This window comes from Grammomys surdaster, unplaced genomic scaffold, assembly GCF_004785775.1.
Source record: "Grammomys surdaster isolate TR1022 unplaced genomic scaffold, NIH_TR_1.0 191, whole genome shotgun sequence".
Classification (NCBI taxonomy): Eukaryota; Metazoa; Chordata; class Mammalia; order Rodentia; family Muridae; genus Grammomys; species Grammomys surdaster.
The window spans coordinates 4,533,738-4,553,184 of NW_021604636.1; the positions used below are offsets into that span (position 1 = coordinate 4,533,738).

Here is a 19,447-nt window from a genome sequence, read left to right on the forward strand (position 1 = left end):
CTGCTGCTGCTGCTGCTGCTGCTGCTGCTGCTGCTGCTGCTGCTGCTGCTGCTGCTGGGTCTGCTGCGACTGTTCTCATGCCTTGCTGCAGGCTGCCCCCTGACCTTCACACAGCATACTGAGACTCACATTACTACAAGACCCCAATTTGTCCATGGCTCACTGCTCTTTCCTTTGTAAGATCATGATTTTTGTTTTGGTTGTTTTGTTTTGTTCTGTTTTTCCTAGTGTCACCTGTCTTTATTAATTACATCTCCTCCTTTAAAGGACTCCATCTTTATCTTCAGCTTTACTTTAAGTCTGTCAGTGGATTCTGGGGTCTGGGGAAATGTCTTGTTTTATTTTGTTTTGTTTTGTTTTGTTTTAATAAGTAAAACCAAAACTTCACTGGCTATACTGGTCCATTTATCACTCATTATTCAGGATAGGTAGTTGATCAGTACTGAGTACATTGAAAACCTTCCTTGTCAGTATTCTGGCTTGTTCTCACGTCCCCTCAATGACATAATATACCATGACATCCCTCACTTAGCAGGAGTAAAAACCTCATCTCTTTTCATGGTGCTTCTATCATAGGTCTCTCCATAAAAAGAAAAAGTGATTGATGTGTCAGTCATTTTCTGTTTCTCCCATCAAATTTGATCTTTTACTGTATTTGCCTGGATTAAATTCATGTCCCTCCCTGTATCCATGCTTATTGAGCTAGAGAACTCTGGCTTCAGGGCTATCTGTTCAAGTGTTAGGTGTATGGATATCCTGAGTTTACAGAAACCCATTCATTTTTACATTTGATAATTGATAATGGAATTCATTTATGACAACTTTTTTTTTTTCAGAACAAAATGTAGGCTCTTTTTCTCCCTCTTTGTACTGAACACTTTGCTCTTGGTTGTGATAGCATAAAGGCTCAAAGTAATGAACTTTCACACACACCAAACAGCCCCTCAGGAGGTCTGGGTATCCTATTCATTGGTTGGAATGGGCTTACACAGGGTTATAACCTTTCCCAAGGGATGGTTACAATCAGTGACTGGGGGATGCAGAGATACAAGAGACGTCAAATGAGTGACAGAAAATTTAAGATCACACTGGAATCCTGAAGCCTTGAGTCTTAAGATAGTAGATGGAAGTCAGGGGGAGTTAGAAATGAATTAAGGCCTGAGAGCAATCTACCAACAGCAGCAAGTCTAAGCCATAGCCCGAGCTCCACTTCCAATTCCTCCCTTAAGATTCGGCTGAAGCTTCATATCCATTTAGACAATCGATTTTAACTCTTCCCAGTCCCTCCTGACAGTTAGTTCCTGAGCATATTCCCATGAAAATATTTATACAATCTGTTCTCTCTCTCTCTCTGTTCTCTCTCTCTCTCTCTCTCTCTCTCTCTCTCTCTCTCTCTCTCTCTCTCCCTCTCTCTCTCTCTCTCTCTGCTCTTTCCTTTCCCTCCCTTCCTTCCTTCTTCTCTCGGTCCCTCTCTCCCTCCCTTCCTCTTTATGAAGCACCAGTTGTCCTGGAACTCACTTTATAGACCAAGCTGGCCTCAAATTCACAGAGATTCACCTGCCTAAGCCTCCAGAGTACTGGGAATAAAGGGTTGTTCCACCTCTGCCCAGCAACAGCCGCTTTTCAATGATGCAGTCTAACCCACTAAGGGAAATCTACACTGGCAGCCTTCACTACTTCTCTCTGCCCACTTCCCTCCCAACTCTAAAGATCTTTGCCACACCTGAGGAAGCTCTCCACTTGCATAACCATTTACACTTAAGGATATCTCTTGTCCTTAACTGGGAACAACCAGGCAAGAGGTACATACTTCTAAGCCACATACTGGCTTTTTGTTATAAAATTGTTAGATTTTTCATTGTACTAGAAATTGGTAAAATAGTAGTAAATGTGAAGGAAATAAGAACTCATAGTTTCAAGAAAAATCAATTATTAAAAGCTAGATGGACATTTTTGTAAGAATATTTATTTTTCCACAAGAAAGGCTATTTCTTCATAGCTACCAGCACCACTTGTTGCTTTAATTATGTACTTAAACTAACTTACATCAATGGGAGCAGTTTATCAGTGTTTTTCTTTATTTCTGACAATGTATGAGTTGTGAAAAAATATTGAGTTTTTTTCTTATTTCAGGTTTACTGTTTGAGTAGACATGAGAATAAATATAATCTAATTATTCAACTAAGAAAGTAAGTTTAATAAAATCTGAAGATTTAACAAGATGTTTCGCAGAGTGAAAAGTCACAGCAGTTACACTTATCTATGTTTTATATTCTATCCCTTAAGGAAGTATAGCAGGGCACAAATTTCTCAATGTGTATTCTTTCCACATGAACTACATGGAGACAACTAAATCTGTAATGCAATACAACATGGTCATATTAACCTAGTGGTGCAGAAACAGCCATCTGTACCACCTTGGATGTGACCGAAATGCAGCAGCAAAATAAAATGCCTGTGCGATCATTAATTTCAGAAAGTGACTGGGTATTCTTCAGAAGGAGTATGTAGTGTAACAGATGAAAAATGAGTAAAAGGAAGCATTGAATTTCTGTGCATTGTAATAAAACTTGCAAAATTGATTTGTAAACTGTAACTCAATTTCATGTGCATTAAAAGCTAATCAAATGATTTTGATGCAGCTCACTGATTTTTAACTTGGCAATTTGTGCGAGCATATAAAAACCAGTTAGTAGAAATATGTAAAAGTGTTTTAAAAACCCTTATAGTCTTCCACCCGTATTTAATCTTATTTGTGCAGATCACTTGGGCTCATTTTGGTATATTAATCCACAATATAATGTTCAACACACTTATATTAAGTCATGATATTTCACTAGGAAAATAAATTTTATATCAATTACTTTTAGCATTGCTAACTACTAGACTACAATTGAAAAGTTGGCATAGTAAATTAGCCTGCTTAATTCTAAATTGTTCTCCAACAAGCATTTCATCTATATTCTCTAGGTGATGAAGGGCATCAAAACTCTTCTGTGTAAACTTAACAATCAAGATGGAAGTTATTTAAACCTTGTCTAAAAGGATAAAATTGATAATAAGATTTGTGTCAGGTAGACAGGGCATAGAATAGAGTTCCCATGATTCACTTAGTTCTACTCAGTTGTAAAGTACATAAGAGTCAACACAGTTCCAGGATGCTAAGATTACACAACTGTAATGACCGGGTTAATTTTATATTCTAATCCAAACTAAATAAATTATCAGCTCAGTTTATTATGTGTTTATATAACTCTATTTGCCCTACTCAGGCATTTTGTCAGAACTGAGGCAAAATAAATAAGGCCTTTTTTTACATGATGGGTAGAAAATATTAATTGAGATATCACTGCGTGTATTATTAGCTCATGTGATGAAAACTGTGAAGAGATGTCAACCTGGTTCAGATGGAAGGAAAAATCCTCTCTAGAGCTAATCTGGGCTCTATCTAAAGGATGAATCAAGTAGGCAGAAAGACAAAATCTTACAGAAAGGAGCCCTGAATCTGAAAGAAGCACAGGCCTCCAGAGGAATGAAAAAGTCATTGTGACTGGATTCTAGGGGGCAAGAGGAGACCTGAAGAGTAGGAAAGAGATTGTGTGCATTTACTAAGTAAGAAATTATGGAGGGAGATAAGAATAGTCTACTTAGAAAACTCATTGTCTTTGGGCGATGGACAGCATTGCTGGTAATATAAAAGTGAACACCATCCGAGGGCAAGAATCAGCTCAACCATTAATTAGAACGAAGAAAAACAGTAAGATGGAAAAAAGTGTAAACATCAAAAAGATGATTGTATCAAGTGAATACAGTTAAGAGGTTATTATTGTGGGTTGTAGAAAATGGGGGGAGGGTTATGAGTGAACGGGATTGAGGATAACCCTGGAGCCTCAGACTTATCCAACTAGGTAGATTATAATTTCGTACAGTGATTGTATTAAGAAGAGGATTTTCGTACAGTGATTGTATTAAGAAGAGAATTAAAAATATTTGGGTGGATAATACCATTCACTAAGCATGTTTTTCCAAATGGAGAAAAGCTCCTGAGTGTGGAGTGGTGTTTTCTTGTGTTTTAGAACCGTCTTCAACAAATTGAGAAATTCATGCAATATAAAACCACAATGTCCATGTTGGTTTGTTTCCATGACTTTTAAAGAAGAAAACAAGGAGGAAAATACTGAACTCTACAGACATGAGCTAAATACCCAGGATGACAGTAAATACCTCTGCAGACCTAGGCTACTCTGTTAGCATTACAAGTTTCAAATTGGGGGTTTTCTTGGAAATATTAGAGAATCTTTGGATAGCAGGTTTGGGGGTTTTCTTGGAAATATTAGAGAATCTTTGGATAGCAGGTTACTGTCTAGGTACTCTCAGCTTTTTGGTTTTTTTGAGGATGGAAGTTCACTTGTTTTATTACTATTTAATTTCTGTTTTAAAAGACATTCTTAAAGCAACAATAGATGCAAATAAAAAGCATGTGGATGCCATGCACCTTGTTTGCTTTCAACCTCCTTACTGGGCAAACCCACAGTACAAGTTCAGATTGTGGTTTTTCATGTTTTCCTCTGTTGTCATCCAATTTATATGAACAAATAAATTCTTGGATTTTTTTATTGAAAATAATATCATACATACACGAAGTCAAAACTTAAGTCATCCTTAAGAATACATTTGAACGACTTTTAATTAAAGCATGCAAATTTTCTAGCATCTCAAGCCTCTCATAATACAGTAGAAGATGCTACAGTTTTTTCAACCAATCTCCTTTTAATGAAAATTCAGTTGGCTTCTGCTTCTGTGTCTTTGAATAGTAATTGGAATTGCTATGTCAAAAGAAATGTGAACTTTCTTTTTCATGTCAGTAGATAGATATTGGTACATAACTTCCCAAAGGGTCTGTAGGAATTTACAATCCTACCAGCAAACCTCTGAAGTAGTTAAGATAAATTTTGCGTTCCCCTCGTTTTCTGCTAATTTGAAGGCAGGAAAGTTAATTTTTTACTGTTTTAAGTTACAGATCTACTACTAGTTTGTTTATTTAGCTAATATTTTAATGCTGGATTCTTTAATTTTTATTTAGCTATTATTTAAATTAGTTGTATTTAATTAAAATTAAATTAATTACAATTAAATTAAAATATCCATTTAAATGTTTATATTTGGATAGTTGTCAGTGCATCATTCACTCTGATGTAAGTGCAGCATCACACATCACATTCTTAGATTTAGGAACAATAACAAATGTAACAAATTATTATTTGAACAATTTGATAAATAAATGAGCACACAATTAGATAAATTCTTATCTTCACATCTCTTGGGCAGCCTATAACTTTTCAAGCCTTCCGGCTGGATTGAGAAACTTTTTGTTAGAACCTATCTCACTTTTACTACCCAAACTAAACTTACAGAACTGATAAAGACAAAATACTATTTGGTTACAATACTATTAAATTACAATTACAGTTACAGTACTATTAATTAAAATGCTACTAATGATACCTTCAAGTGTATCAATCCTACTTCAAACTCATGTCTCTCTCGACTACTATCAATACCTCTCCCATCCTGTATGTACCCGTTCATTCCTCTGTCTAAACCTTGATATAAGATGTTTGTTCTATTTTTATATATAAATTGTGAGTATTTAATCTGTAAAAACTAAAGGTTCTGTGTCATGTAAATAATGTCTTCATGTCATTGAAGTGTTTCTAATTATCAAAAGCAAATACATGTATGTTTGTGTGTGTGTGTGTGTGTGTGTGTGTGTGCGCCCCTATCAGAGATTTTTATACGGTAGTACTTATTAAATCAGAATTAATTAAATATAGATTAACAGTTATTTTATATGGCATTTAAATGTGAGTTGACTGTGTTTATTATTTTTAAAGTATATATTCACAGTGTGAGAATATTCTTTTCTGTCTTCCTTTGTAGGGAAACTTTTTGGGTTCAAATTTCCTGGTCTGAGAGTTCTAACATACAGAAAGCAGTCCTTGCCCCAGGAAGACCCGGATGTGGTAGTCATTGATTCTTCTAAACACAGCGATGACTCTGTGGCCATGAAGCACTTTAAGTCTCCCACGAAAGAAAGTTGCAGTCCCTCTGAAGCAGATGATACGAAAGCTTTGATACAGCCTAGCCAGTGTTCTCCCTTAGTGAACATATCAGGACCTCTGGACCATTCTTCTCCCAAAAGGCAATGGGACCGCCTCTACCCTGACATGCTACAGTCAAGTTCCCAACTAACACACTCCAGGTCAAGGGAAAGCCTCTGTAGCATCCGGAGGGCCTCTTCGGTTCACGATATAGAAGGGTTCAGTGTCCATCCCAAGAATGTATTCAGAGATCGACATGCCAGTGAAGGTATGTAACATGCAAAGATTTTTAATTGGGTACTGGAAGTTTATTTTTACATTGCTTCAAAACTGAACAGTAATCTGTTTCTTCACAGAAGAAATGTGATGAAAGCTATTAAAATCATGAGTCTTGCATTAAGCATTTTTTTCTCGTTTCCTCTTTGGACCTTAGTGAGTAATTTGGATTCTTCTGGCTTCTTTACCAGTGTTTCTGAAACAGTGTAACCATTATCAGCCTTCATTCTGGTGTGTTAATTAATTAATCCCTAATTTAAGATATGATTAGGTGATGAATTCTATCATCTTAAGTATAATTAATTTTCTTTGGTTTAGCAAATAATCACACCCTGGAAGAAAGAGCAGTGTGCCCTTGCTGGACTGTGTCATTGACCATCAGCTGTGGGAGATAGGTGGGAAGAACAGGATTGGTTACCAGGGAACCCCACTGGGCAATTTGGAAAGCAGAGTCAGAATTTATTTCCTATCTAGCCTCATTCACACTCCTAAATTAGCCAGAGTGAAAGGTGTGTTTTGAAAGTCACCACAGAAGCAATCTATCTTTAGCATGATAATGGAGAATATTGTTTGAGTAGTTAGGAGGCCTGAAGCAGCGCTTCTCACCTAAATCTCATAGCAATTCTGTAGGTTAGGAACCAGTTTTAAATTCCATTTACAGATAAGTAAACAATTGCCACAGGACAAGCAAGAAGGGAACTGAGCTAGTCAATGTTGAGGCTCCTATGGCCTCAATGCTCAAAAGGCTTCAAACCCACCTGCAATCACTCTCCTTCACTTCTATTCCAGTAGACTCTACCTTAAGGAAAGTCAGCAGGGTCCAAGGAGCCTGAGAGGAGTAGCTCTACTGGATACTCAGATGCACTTTTCCAACCGTTGCAGAATTAGACTCTTGAAGGGTCTGCTGTCCTTTCCCAGAATCCTCATTCCTTCCCGTGTCTTTACCACCTAAGCTTTGGTCAGCTGTCATTTTAAAAACATAAAACTGTTCATGAGGATCCTTACTATAGGATTCTAATCATTATCTCAATTTAACAAAGTTACTTTTTAGCTATCTTGGAGACTGCTCACACCAAGATACGTAGCTAATTCTCACAACCATACCATATATATTACTCCTTCACCACTTTGTTCTGTCTAAAATCCTCTTCGCTGTTCATTCCCTGTCCAGCTGCAAGCACTGCTTTCTCCCTTTCCAAACCAGATGGATCAAATGATTTCCTGAACGAAATGAAACTTTAGTTTTCGAAAATAGTGTATATTTTAGCATTTATTCTATAGTTACCAACACATATAGCTATAGACATGACAGATAGATAGACAGACAGACAGACAGGCAGATAGATAGATAGATAGATAGATGATAGAGATAGATTGATGATAGATAGATACAGATCAATGATAGTTGCATGTGAAAGTATATAAGATACCATCAGTGAGCGCTCTTGTACCTGTAGTTCCTCAGGCTTAGCACCCAGCCCAGTATACTACTTAAGACAGATACTCAATATCATTGCCTGGGCATTGAGAGAATCATGCACATGAATTATATTCCAATATCATACTCATAAGGATATAATGAGCTCCTTCCTCCACATACATTGATTTAAACCAAAGTCTTTGTATTGAGTCATGTGGGGGAATCTTTTCTAAAGGGCACAGTGAAATAGAAAAGACAGAAGAGCGGAAAGAAAGAAGTTGTCAGGGGTGTGAGGGAGGATTTCAAAGAGAGATAAACAGAAACTGTCTCAGAATAGAAAGAAGAGTTTCGAATAAGACAAATCATAGAATTATTACAAAAATAGTTAGCATACCCTGAGAAAAGAAAAAAGAAAAAGAAAATCAATGAAAATTCCCAAGCTAGATAATTATGCTTCAGATCACCTAGGAATATTGGGTTCAATATTTTGTGACCGAATCAAGCCGATATAACTGGATGTTTAGACAATGCATCCTGTGATGCATTACAATAAATCCAGTGCTGTTTCAAATGAACAGCATATGTTTTAGTTTGTCCCTGCCACTTATTATTCTTATCTTTAGCAAACATGCTGTATCTTCAGAGTTTTCCCATAGAAAACTGAGTTTAGGGTAATACATCTGAAAAATCAAAGTTCTCATACTCAGTACATCTTGCATGCTTTGCCTATGTTTTGATAGAATGCATTAGTATTGTATATGGAGTTTTACATATTATGTTTTCCCCTCAGTTGGCCACCTCATGGTATACCATTACTAACACAGTTATAAGAAACGGTGACTTGGTAATTTTTGGTATTTTTAGATTTCTCAGTACAAGAACTGTATGTAGCTAGATGCTTAATAAGACTATTCTTCATTTTCCTCTCTTCTTTGTGCTAAGCAATTTTCAGTAAAGTACCACTGTCCTGCCAATACCAAATCAGTGTATGACTGCAAACTGATAAACTCACAGAACATTCACCAAAGTACTTCAGCCACAAAATGATCTTACTTTTTAAAAAGCCACTCATAGGCTCGGAAGGAATTACCATTCCTGGGGCTTTATAACTCTATATACTTGAGAAATGGAATACAAGTCAGAGTAGATGGAAGACTTTCACTGTTGATTTTAGTTTTATGAATCCTTGAAAATGATTAAGCTATAAAATCCTAGAGGCACCAGAGTTGAAGCTGAGAAGTTCTCATTCAAACAAAGTGCTAGCCTTTTAAATACTCCATCTTTACAGTACTACAAATATTTTATGGATATATTAGTAGTTAATAATTTACATAATCCTCTTATTTTTTTTGTCTATTAGAAAGTACCTTGGAATTTTCCTTCCTAAGGTACATATTACAGATAACTGTCAGTCTTTTTGGAGATCTGTTCCAAGCTAAAATTATGAAAATTTAGTAAAAATGTAGCATTATAAAATGGAAGGTTAAAAATAGTCATGAAAAATATAAACTTCAATTAGTTTATCATGACGTTCAAGAAACATGAAATTAGTCTGCCAAAACACTACAAATGAATCTAACTGTTCTGCTTTCTGCACTTTATATCACTGGTAATATAGATCTACCATCAATATATGACACCAGGTATTTTGTACTTTAACTTCAGAACAATTTTAGCCAATCAATCAACCAACCAATCAATCAATACATAAATGTATTAAATAAAACCACTGATGGGCATAGAAGAAATGGCAAAGAGCTGACAGCTCATTTCAGTGTTCAAGTTTCTCATTCTTTCCCAGTATCAAACCGTCACTAACTCTATGCTAACTTCGCTGCCATTTGTCTTTATAGCATCTAAGATTAGTGAGTAAGCATGCATGCATGCGTGTGTGTGTGTGTGTGTGTGTGTGTGTGTGTGTCTCTGTGTGTGTGTGTGTGTGTGTGTGTGTGTGTGTATGGCATTCCATTAGTAGTTTTCAGTAGTTCTGGGAGTCAAACCAGGGCCACATAAATGCTAATCAAGTATCCTGCTCCTAAGCTAACCTCCAAGTAAATTTTTCTAGCCACTTGCAAAAGAGTTACTACTTTATTAATGATTTTTGGCCACTCTGAAGGTGAAATTATTTCTGTGTAAACAAGATCTTGTTCAATGCTCCGTTTTTGTGATTTGTTAAAAGAGAGGAGAAAAATGCCATTGCAAGTCACATTTTATTCACATACTTCTGACCAAGGCAATGTCTCCTCTAACAATTCCATAAACCGTAGTATTGGAATTACTTTCAATATAAGCTTTGAAGCAATTATGCAGTATCCCAAGATTTTGAATATGCATAGTGATAAGATAGATGGCAACAAATGTATACCAGGTTTCTCTAACCTTGTACATACTTGAATGGTTTCTTATGACTTCATTTATTTTAGGTTTCTGTATTTCAAAGCTGGTAATGCATATTAATATGTATTTTTCAGTACCACAGAAGAAACATTTAGATTTCTACTCTCAAAATAAATCTGAAAACACTATATGCCAAGGTTTAAAAACAGCCTGTTTTAATATAAACAAATTTATAAACATTCTAGTCTTATGCTGCAGAATAAACATATAAAATCCTTTTATACAATAAAGGCTTTTGTTGATATATTACAATTATTTTTGCCTAAGAGTGACTCATTAAATACTGTTTGATATTTTTAAGGTACACAGTAACCAACAGTTTAAGGGTAGAGAGACAGTTAATAAAATTGCTCTAAACTATCCAGATTGTATTAGCAATCCGTTGTTTTAGAAACATTTTTCCATACTAACATGCCAAAGTTTAATTACATGGAAAAAATATTTGACATGCAAAATATCATGTGGTTTTCTTTTGACTTGTTACAAGCTACAGTTGACATAAAAATTGGCTTTGACAAGGTTGTAAGTTAATTCAATTGCCAGCAACTATGCAGATCTTTTCCCAAAATGCTATAATTTAAAAATCTATAACTTACAATTGTTTAAATTAAGTGACGTGAGTATTTCACTTCTTTACAATGCTTATAATGGCTGACAACTCAATTTGTGCATTTTGCTTGTTAATGCTTCATAACACTTTCTATATTTATACTCTGGTTTTTCTGACTGTTTCTACTAAGGTAGTTTGGTGTACTTAACATAATTCTAGTCTTCTTTTTTTATATTTCTCTCTCTTTTATCCTTATATGCTCAAAACAGACAATGGTCGAAATGTCAAAGGTAATGTATAAACTCAAATTTCACCATCTGGTGCTTAGAGTGCCCTTTACTTGGCATGTTAAGTTGCCTGCTGTATGCCCTGTTGATGCCACATCTCCATGCTGCCCTCAGCTACTCCAGGTGCCTGGTGGAGACATCATGGCTTGGTTTTGCTGGAGACATGATTACTTTCTCTGCTGTGCCATCAAAGTGATGATGAATGCCTTTTTAATCCTGAAAAATACAAGAATGTAATGATTGACAGTGAACACTTCACAAATATTTAGAAAGAAATGAGTGCCGAGATGAAGATATCCCAATGTAAAAGAAGAACATGATCTGTTTCAGGGAATTTGTTTTCTCTTGAGTACAGGATTAAATAAAATGATCTGAGGGCTCTATAACAGAATCACTTCACTTGTTCCTCTTTTGTTTCCTTAAAACTAGTTTCACGTTCCTGGATGGCAGGGGGTATGGTTTTAAGCTTACTGTAGTAGTATACTGTGCTTGCATGAAAGTCATTCTCCATTTTTCCTCTTATGTTTCAATCCCTTTAAATTGTATTCTATTTTATTCTAACAGCTGGCATGGTTTACAGCTACCACAGGGTAATATTTGACTGAGAGATATTCTGGATAAATTTGGACTTGGCTAAATATTTAAACTTTAATTCTATTTTGGCTATCAAAGTAGATGCAAGGATTAAAACATTTGGCTTGATTTTTGGCCGTGCATGCTGCTGTGGGTGTGTAAATGGTGACAGTGATCCATCTTCTGCATGTATGTTGCATGAACATGTCTCCACCAGTAACCATCATTACTCAGAACTTACTGTCTTGGCCTCTTCTTTATGTCACTCGTAATCTGACTACTGTGGGGTTTTGTGTATTGACTTCTTAATTGCTTTCCTAATTAATTTCAAAACTGCTATTGCTGATGAATGAATAGGACTAGAGACTGTGGGTGATATGTGATCAGAATCCCAGTATAATTTGGATATAAGTGAGATTGTGAGATCCTTTTTTCATGCCTTTTCGATCATTTTGTAGACACTTTTAGAAAGGTCTGTGCGATCTTCAATAGTGGGATGGGATATTAACCTCATTGTTGTTCTGTTCTTGGCCTGTCCACTGTGACTTTTAAAAGAGAGGAACTAATTCCAGCTGTGGGTGGTAGTTTTAGCTGACAATTCAGAGTGAATCCTCAAAGAGAACATAAAGTCTTGTTGCCTTCTTGTTCCCTGGAAATATCAATGCATGAGATTAGTAAATGAGTAGATATTGATCTTTCAGTGATTATTTTTAAAAACTAAAGTGAGAGGTGAATCTAGTTTGAAGTCATTTGAAAATTAGGCTGCACCAAAAACTAGTGATCCAGTGATAATGCTATAGTTCAGTGATAGGTAGACCACTTGTATGTGTAAGTTCTGACCGAATCTGGAGCAACCAAAGGAAAAAGCGGAGAATGTGGAGATAAAGGAAAAAAAGGGAGGAAAAAAGAGAAAAAGCCTACCACAAATCACATTAATTACATTAAACCAACCTTTATCTTTAATCGTCCTACTTTATAGTAGAAATCCCAATCACCTGATCAAAGCTTGTTTTATGTGTATGTGTATGCATATATTTCAGATCCACATCAGTTTTACAATTACCATTCTCATAAAACTACAAATACAGATAAGAAAACTCATCAAGTATGCATGTAAAATAAATTAATGATGACTCTAAGCCCTAGTAAGTAAAATATTACATAAAGGAAAAACACATCTCTACACTGCTTTGAGAACAAAACATATCATTACAATTGAAGACCACCCTAGAAACAGCATCAATAACCTTGTAATGCAAATAAAGAATTTGTAGAATCATCTGATTATTCCCCTTAAAGGTCAGGTGCTACCTAATTCCTCTGCACATGGAGTACAGACATCTTTATTTTCAGAAGAGGCCATATGTTAACTATCTTGAAAAGTCTGTTTTAATTCCCATTTCACAAAGAACTAGCACCAGCCTAAATCCCCCCCATTTGTCCCCAGTGGACAGAGATACATTCTCTGCATGCTAGAACTCAAAACATAAAATCTCACCAGTGAAAGACTGCAAACTAGCACTCAGCCTTTTCTTCAAAAACTAAATAATTTCCACCCAACGTTTTTCTTCAGGTCAATTCTGTTTCACTTCAATTAGTATCCTTAGCACTCTGAAACCTTAAACAACAGCTAAGTGTTATTTTTAGCAATTGTAACCACTGTAGAAGGAGAAAAGGTACTTCATACAAATTGCATACTATGTGTAGATATTAGGATTTAAGGAAATACCCCTATAATATGAAAAGGATTTCTAAGGTTACCTTGGAAACTCATAAATCACCTCACATCCAGTGGTTTGCTTCTCTGTTCCACTTTCTAATTCGTAGAGACAATGTTTACTTTGCTTCTCCTATTTAGTAAGTCATTGATAAAGTTTTACCCTTAGATTGTTTTTAAGAGCCTGAATCTCTATTTCATGCTTACCAGTTTCCAACCAGTCCATGATATTATTACGAGTCAGAAACCAAACTGCTCTCAAGATTGTTAAGAATATGCAGCTCCACTTTAGTCAGGAAATCTGTGAGGAGTGAGAGAGAGAGAGAGAGAGAGAGAGAGCTGACAGAACTTGTTTCTCACACACTGCATTGGCCATTACCCAGAAGCCTATGACCTTATCAGGATTTGCAAATTGATTCTTAGTGGTGACAGTCTGCTTTGGCAAGTTATGTGTCACGCACGCACTGGAACAGAATTTGTAGTTACTGAATCAAAATAACATGATGAGCACTTCTCATGTCCTTTTCTGAGTGCTGTAACACTTACTGGTTCCTGCTTATTCACAGGGTTCTTTGGCAAAGCTTCATTGCTAATGCTACATTGGCATTTTCTCTAATGTTAATATGGCTTAGTAATCCATTTCATTAAATTTGTCAAAATAGACTCGATGTCCTAAGAAATGCAATACAGGTTCAACAAAATAGCAAAGGCCCTTGCTGTCAGAAAATTCAAACGTGACAACTGGAGTTTGAGACCAAGAAATCATGTTAAACAATGTAAAGAGAGAACCAATTCCATGTCCTATGGTGTTCATATGCTCATGTCTTAACATTTGTGTCCATTAATATGTATCACTCACACACACACACACATTCACACCACCACCACTACCACCACCACCACAAACAACAACATCAGCAACAATAATAAATAAATAAAGCATTATTTTAATCTGATAAATTTAAATAGTCTCGTCGTATATATTTCAAGTGTTTTAAACTCTAAAATTCTTCATAGTTTGCCAAATCTCTGTCCATAGTTTGAAATCATCACTTATTTTATGTCACCCGGTACTTGTAATCAAGTTTACCCAATGATTGGTGTCGTCACCTGACCACCTGCTTTCTCTCTTGTAAACACACAGGGATACACTCACATTGTTATCCCTTTTGCCAGTCACCCTCAAAGAAAGCCAGTCTCCTGGTACACTTTTGAATCCTCTCCTTTCAACTGAATCTACTATGTCCCTTTATTTCTGCCTGCTCCTTCTCTTTATATTAATTTACTTTGTTTTTCAGGCTAATCTCCTTTCTTTCACTAGAATCCCAAATCCCATCTGTTCATGATCATTGTCAGGGAGGCTGCCTATCACCTCTAAGTCCTCAGCCAAGGCCTCTCTGAATGTAGACCTAGGAGGTAGGAAACCTTATATTTTAATCTCTGGTTTTTGACTCATACCCTTTGACCTCAAATCCTGACAGCTTACATCTAGTATTGATGAAAAAGGTATTATTAATTCCTGCCTTAAAACATTGGGAATATTCCATTGAAATTTGTACAGACATCAGAGAAATCTATGAAAACCATATTTTTGCAGAATTGAAAACACTTCTAGGTGGAAATATTTGACTCAAAGTCAAGAGAAAGAAGAACCCTGCACTTTGCTCTACAGGAGAAAATAAGCTTGTAATGCCTTATCTGATTGGGGGTACATAAACTATTTTAAATATACTGTTATGATGCACTCATTAAATATATTCATCCAAAAGAAACTTTTTATTCACTCTTTCAGACAAAAAGTCCAAAACAAAGTGAAATGGTTGTGTAGGAGATCGTTTTCAATATTAAAAGAAAGAAGCTAAATTAAGGACGGTAAAGAGGCTGTACGTTCAGGGCTAAACCTGAGTAAGACATTTTATCAAAGGCTTCTCACCTTTAGCTGACCCAATAATCCTTTTCTCACAAATGGTTTTGTTTTCTTCCCTCACTTGATGTTCCAGAAATGGAATTTAGAGCTTGTTAACCATTTCTAAAATAGCAAGATCCCCTACCTATAAAGGATTCACAAAGAATTAACAAAGCAGTTTATAATCAAATAATATATACTGTTTGAATATAAATATACTGAAGACATAATTCAATAAAACTCAGTAGAAAGAGTTAGCTTTCAAGAGCTAGGCACATGATTGACCATCCCATATGAAAATAGTAAAGTGGGGGAGCAGCCATACTGAATGATAGTAAATTGGGATTTAACAAAAAGTTTGAGTGTTTTAAACGCTCAACATAATAAGAAACTAAGAGAACCTGAAAGGGATCCTTGGAAGTATGACATTCTCACAAGGTGTCTTTTGCTATCAGCATTCTTTAAAAAATTATTCTCTATATTATCTAATAACAGTGAATTGGAAAGAAGGTAGACACATCACTGAATGTGAAGATGTATCTTTATCTTCATGTTAAAAAACTATTTGTAAGTCACATGCTTTGCCTAGAATGAGAAGTGTTGGCAAGATGAATCTGCAGGTAAAGTACTTAACTACACCAGAATGGTGACCAGAGTTGGATCCCCTCACATGACAAGAACACACACACATGCACACAAGCACACACATATAAGAATAATTAATTAAAATTAAAAATAAGTAAATAAATAATGAGTAATGTCAGTACAGAGGCCCATTGAAGCACTATAGAAAAGTTGTGGAAGTTCTCTAAAGTCTTAGGAAACTGAAACTGAAAACACATCAGACGTTTAGTATTTAGGATATAGCGTTCTTTCATGAAGGCACATGCTGTTTGACATTGTGAAAGGGATGATGATGTAAACTACACTATGGTAATGAAAATACTTTAAAACGCATTTAACTCTGAACCTTAGTGTAATTTCTGTAATTACCTGGAAACATAATGCTTGCTCCCAGTTATCAAAGGGCATTCAAGGGTCTTCTTTTACATATTTACACATGGCAGGTATAGATACAGACTGTCACCAGAACTCTAAGATTTTCTGTTAGCCACTCAAATGCTACGAAGATTGCAATTCTATACAACATATTTTTTTAAATAGTGACACACTCTAATACAATTATGAGAGGGCATTAAAGCAATGTTTAATCTCCCATGTTCATCATAGGTGTAGCTCTAGAACTGTAATATAATATTACTGAAACACTACAAAGTATATTATGCTCCTTTCTTGGATATTAGAGGTTCAGATCATTACAAGCATTTAACTATATGAGTGCACCTTTGAACACATTCACCAGATTGTCAACATGTACTGTGTAACACTAATGTTTAAAATTTTAAATGATTCTTCACGATGCCAAGTTTTAAGAATGATACCATGAAGTGAGCAATGAATCCAGCACATAAGAACTCCAGTCCATTTCTTGACACCACAAATAGCAAACAATAGATGTATGCCTGAAGACTATTGCATTGGTTAGACTTCTCACCTTCAATTCGGTGACCAGAAGGCTTGCCATCTTCCTTGTTGTCTTTGTAAGAACAGAATGCTGACGGTGACTGGGAGCTTTCAACTCAGACATGCTCTGTTTGCTAACCGTGGTGTTGTCTACTTTAAGTTGTGTTTGCCATAGCAACATTCTTGTGTAGTCTGGTTATAGGATTTTTTTTATTATTTTGAAAAGTGTAACTGAAAATAAAATAAAAGATTTCAAGATCCCAAAAAGGGTCCTGAAGATTTCAATAGAGAATTAGAGCAGGCCTGTGCCTCATGTGTGCATTGTCACCTTCAACTTCATCTAGGTAGAAATTTTGTAGAAACTCCGTGGATCATTTCATGTAGGTAGTAGAAGGCCTGAAGAAAGCAACTAGATTGTCAGTTCTCAGTGACATGTGAAAAACAGTAACTTAAACCAGGTACCCATAAACTAAACATTTATAGTTTCATGAGCAACCTGATTTAAATCTGTCCAGTGCCTCCTGAAGTAACCTCCCAGAATGGGAAACAAACTCCATGGGAAACCCTTATGGTAGAATCTGGCCAGTAGCAAGGCATGAAGCCTTTTTGTTTGTTTGATTTTTGTTTTGCTCTGTTTTTTTTTCTTTCTTTCTTCTTCTAACCTTTAATAAAAGAAGCCAACTCAGAGCAGAAGCTGACATTTGCACTTCTAGTATCAAAAATTCCCCTCTGGTTCTCACGTGTCTTCTATGTGGCAAAAGGTGTTTACATATAAACTGACTGCACTGTATCACGAGAATCACACTGGTCATGGATCATTAGCAAAACATTCAAGACCATCTTTTTTATTGTTTTATTTTTTTCTGTTTCTTCCAGATACTACTTTTACAACTCTTTTCCCATTTTTCTAGGACCTTTTAATCATATCAAGTCAAGCCTGCTGGGATCCACGTCAGACTCAAACCTCAACAAATACAGCACCATTAACAAGATCCCACAACTCACTCTGAATTTCTCAGATGTCAAAACTGAAAAAAAGAATACATCCCCTCCTTCTTCAGACAAAACTATTATTGCACCCAAGGTTAAAGAAAGGACACACAATGTGACAGAGAAAGTAACCCAGGTAAGATGTTATTTTACTGTACATTTCAGCAGCAAAGTGGGCTATCTTCTGTACCATGAAGCATATTTTTATCTCTGATAGACAGTGGGAAGACATTTATCTCAATACCATGAGATATTGAAAAACTTCTAAGGAAATAGATTAGCAAAGCTAGGTACAATGATTTTTGTCTGTTACTAGATTGACCAAAAATGAACTAACTTAGGGTGTTATTTATTGCTCTGAGGTAATTACTGCGCTATTCATCATGCTTGGACGTTTATTGACTTTCTGTCAACCCTTACATTATAAAGCATTTTTAAAGAAATGTGTATGTTGGAATTTTAGAGGTTTAATTGGGATTTCCTTTTAACCATGACCTTTCCTTTTGCACTTACACCACTAAATTGAGCCATATGCAAACTGATGGAAAAGGAGAGCTGTCTGAAATTACAAAACATTAATGTGAAACACTGCATCTCACAGCAACAATGTTTTATCATTTTTCAAATAAATATTGCAACCTAAATTACTATAAGGAGGCGCTGTCCAAATGTTTGCCTCAAAGAATAAATAAAAGTGATTTGTACGAATTATGTCCAAATACCCACCCAAGTAGTACCTAGCTTTTGCTTACAGTGCACTTACAATGTTAGGGATTCATGGCTCAAAAATTGTCACATAAGCAACTTCTCTACAAACAATTTAGTTAGTATATTTGCCCAGCAAGTCTTTGTATAAATAGCCCACAATAAAAAGGTAAATTTGACCTCGGCCCCTACTCTAAGCACTGGAAATTTTGAAAGACTTTTTTTTCCCAAATTATAATTACCACTGATAGTACTGTAATGTTACTTGCATACAACCTCTTACTAGTTGAGATATGATTGGCTGCACTGTGCATTTATTATGACTGGAAGTGACCAACCTGTATTTGTTGAAGATGAGAAGATATGCATGTCATTTGTGATAGCATTCCTAGGATGTTCTTTCATATCTGTATGGTAATGAAGCACACTACTACTGGTCTTTCCTTTTTCCCAGCTATCATAAGTAAAGTCAATATAGTAAAGTTAACTATTCTATTATTATTCATACTGTATTGGAATCATCTTGGTGGCTTTAAATTTACTTGTAACTTTTTAACTATCTCTTTAAAATTCCTTTATAAGTGCTAAGGACATTGTAGATATATAGAAACTGAGAGACTTCAGAAGATGTGGAAGCAATGTTAGCAATATAAAGGTCATGGCTATGCAAGTGACATGAACAAGAAAAGTTAGAAAAACAGCATAGCAAGCATGATGGAGACTGACCAAGAACTGTAGAGCGGGATTTCCCAAATTTTCCAGCCAACTGAGATAAGGCTGGAAAGTTTGACCAATGGATGTTTCAAAATCTTCTCATTCCAAAAGAATAATGAAAGTTTAGAAATTTAAGGCAGTATCTTAACTTCTAATGGTTGAAAAGTTAATTTGAAGAATGTCATTTCATTCTTTCTTGGGCAAACATAACTAGTTAACCTCTTGAGCATCCAAGCTTTTATGTGTTAGTTTATGACAAGGACCCATATCCTATCACATTGAAGTTG

At 35.7% G+C, this 19,447-nt stretch overlaps 1 protein-coding gene across 3 annotated transcripts in view; it reads left to right on the plus strand.

Annotated features, from left to right (window-relative positions):
* The window catches only part of Kcnh7 (potassium voltage-gated channel subfamily H member 7), a 443,919-nt gene that overhangs the window by 297,296 nt on the left and 127,176 nt on the right, over positions 1–19,447 (plus strand). For 2 of the 3 annotated variants that reach the window (XM_028769229.1, XM_028769230.1), the window contains exons 4-6: positions 5,941–6,369; positions 11,014–11,034; positions 17,663–17,877. In XM_028769229.1, coding sequence (XP_028625062.1) covers positions 5,941–6,369; positions 11,014–11,034; positions 17,663–17,877 — 665 coding nt within the window. The remainder of the gene's footprint in view (positions 1–5,940; positions 6,370–11,013; positions 11,035–17,662; positions 17,878–19,447) is intronic. The other variant, XM_028769231.1, reaches the window with a different exon arrangement.